Source organism: Rhincodon typus, chromosome 24 (genome assembly GCF_021869965.1).
Source record: "Rhincodon typus isolate 14 chromosome 24, sRhiTyp1.1, whole genome shotgun sequence".
NCBI classification, from domain to species: domain Eukaryota; kingdom Metazoa; phylum Chordata; class Chondrichthyes; order Orectolobiformes; family Rhincodontidae; genus Rhincodon; species Rhincodon typus.
In genome coordinates this window covers 4,355,289-4,357,450 of record NC_063355.1, presented here as the reverse complement: position 1 = coordinate 4,357,450, position 2,162 = coordinate 4,355,289, and the positions used below count along the sequence as shown (strand labels likewise).

At 48.5% G+C, this 2,162-nt stretch overlaps 1 protein-coding gene across 3 annotated transcripts in view; it reads left to right on the top strand.

Moving 5' to 3' along the window:
* The window catches only part of wu:fi75a02, a 93,163-nt gene that overhangs the window by 83,363 nt on the left and 7,638 nt on the right, over nt 1–2,162 (top strand). For all 3 annotated transcript variants that reach the window (XR_007264650.1, XM_048611389.1, XM_048611388.1), the window contains 2 exons: nt 1,470–1,603; nt 1,701–1,772. Coding sequence is in view for 2 of the 3 variants with exons in the window: in XM_048611389.1 (XP_048467346.1) it covers nt 1,470–1,603; nt 1,701–1,772 (206 nt within the window). In the remaining variant the exon portion in view is untranslated. Of the gene's footprint in view, nt 1–1,469; nt 1,604–1,700; nt 1,773–2,162 lie in introns of those variants that run through there.

The window sequence follows — 2,162 nt, the reverse complement described above, 5'->3', positions numbered from 1 at the left end:
TGTGTGTGTGTGAGAGAGAGTGTGTGATTGTGTGTGTGTGTGTGTGTGAGAGAGTGTGCGGCTGTCCCCCAGGCTGCGTTTGCTGTACCTCCAGGATGTTGGGATCCACATGGTTGAACAGATGTTAGATATTGTGACAAATCAGCAATGGGCAGAACACCTTGATCCAGGAGGTATCCCCCGACCCCCTGCTCCGGTCAGGAAGTGGTTCAGGTTAGGTCGGGGCCAGGTGAATTAGAAATGAGGGGCAAGTTGCCTGACGTAGATCTGGATTAGGTCAGAACACAAGACTGGGGCTAATGGGACAAGGGGCGTTATATTGATTAGGAATCGGTTAGCAAGCAGTGATCGGACACTGATGTGAGGAAATGGGGCATGACCCACTTTGATAGGAAGAATGGAAAAGTCGGATATTGGTAAAGATACCGTTGAAAGTTGATGTTGACAGGGATTTGGGTAGACTTTACATGAATCGTAAAGGTAGTTGCAACAACCAGTAACGAGGGTAAGTGAGATGTAACCAGTGCAGCATGAAGATTGGAGCATATGAGTTCAAGAGGCTTGCTGCAGTTACTAAAGGCTGTTGTGTGATGTGGTGTGTCTGAGACCTGTCACCTTCACAGCTCCAAGAAGATGCAGTCAGTGGGGGTGGAGGATAGGGGGCACAAGGAGGCCAGTGGTTAGACCTGGTTATCGGTCCATTGATGTCACCACTGCCACCATGGCCCCAAAGAACCGAGTGGGTGAGGACGGTTTGTGTTGTACTCTGTAGGCTAGGCGGTGATCTAATTAAGGTGTTTTAACAGGTACGTGGGCGGCACAGTGGTTAGCGCTGCTGCCTCAAGGGACCAGCGTTCGATTCCAGCCTTGGGCGACTGTGTGGAGTTTGCACATTCTCCCCGTGTCTGCGTGGGTTTCCTCTGGGTGCTCTGGTTTCCTCCCACAGCCCAAAGATGTGCAGGTCAGGTAGATTGGTCGTGCTAAATTGCCCGTAGTGTTCAGGGATGTGCAGGCTAGGTGGGTTAGCCATGGGAAGTGTGAGTTTTACAGCTTAGGGCGGGGTGATTGAGTTTGGGTGGGTTGTTGTTCGGAGGGTTGGTGTGGACTTGATGGGTCGAATGACCTGTTTCTGCTCTGAAGGGATTCTACGTTTTCCTCTGACAGTTGTGACAGCAATAAGGGTCGTGACCTTAAAGTTGCATTCGTTGACAACGTTTACAAACAAACTGTACCAGAAATCCAAATCTCACTCCGTTGTCCCCACAGAAAGCTGCTGAGGCTGGGAATCAGTTGACAACTTAAAAATTAAAGTAGTTATAGTTGGGTAAAGGCTTGTGGACCAAGGTGGTAGATGGTATTAAAGATAGATCAGCAATGATCTAATCAAATGGTGGAACAAGCTCAATAGGAATGGCCTCCTGCTATCCCCACGTTGATCTCGGTCGTAACCAATGTTTTCTCCTCTTCAGGAACGTGTACCTTACGACAAATCTGTTAGCAAATCGAAGGGATCTCTAAGGAAGGTCTCCCAGATCCGAATCCGGAAAAGTGTTCCCAAACAAGACACTAATCTCACACCCATGGGGCTGCCCAAACCCAAGAGGTGAGTGTGACTTATATCTGTGCACCTCGCAGTGTTTGCTCTGCTGGCTAATTCACTCATTTCCTCTGATGATTAATTGAGATCCTTCTATTTGTAGATTGAAAAAGAAAGAATTCAGTTTGGAGGAGATCTACACGAACCAGAATTATAAGTCGCCATCTGCACACAGGTATGTTACAGAACTGGGTGTTCACATGCAGAGAGCGTGCTCTAGTGGGGAAGGAAGCTGCTCTATCTTGGAGCCCTGCAAGGTCTGACCGAGATTTACTGAGCTTGGACTCTGTGGTCGAGTCAGCGCAAGGCTGTTCCTTGGATGGTGACTGGAGCTGCACAATGCTCTTCCCAGGAGCAGGTTACTCCTTCTGGGGTCGTGCTGGGCCAGTGGGGATTGAGGTCAATCACAGATCCGTCCAGTTATCAATCTCCGTCATTAACCCTGAATCCACTGCTGTTTCTCAGCCGAAATAAATCCCTTTATAGTCCTGGTGTTCTGTTCAGTCTCACAAATAAACAACTCCACACCTTAACCATCAGAAAGACTACTTAATTCAGTCTTCCA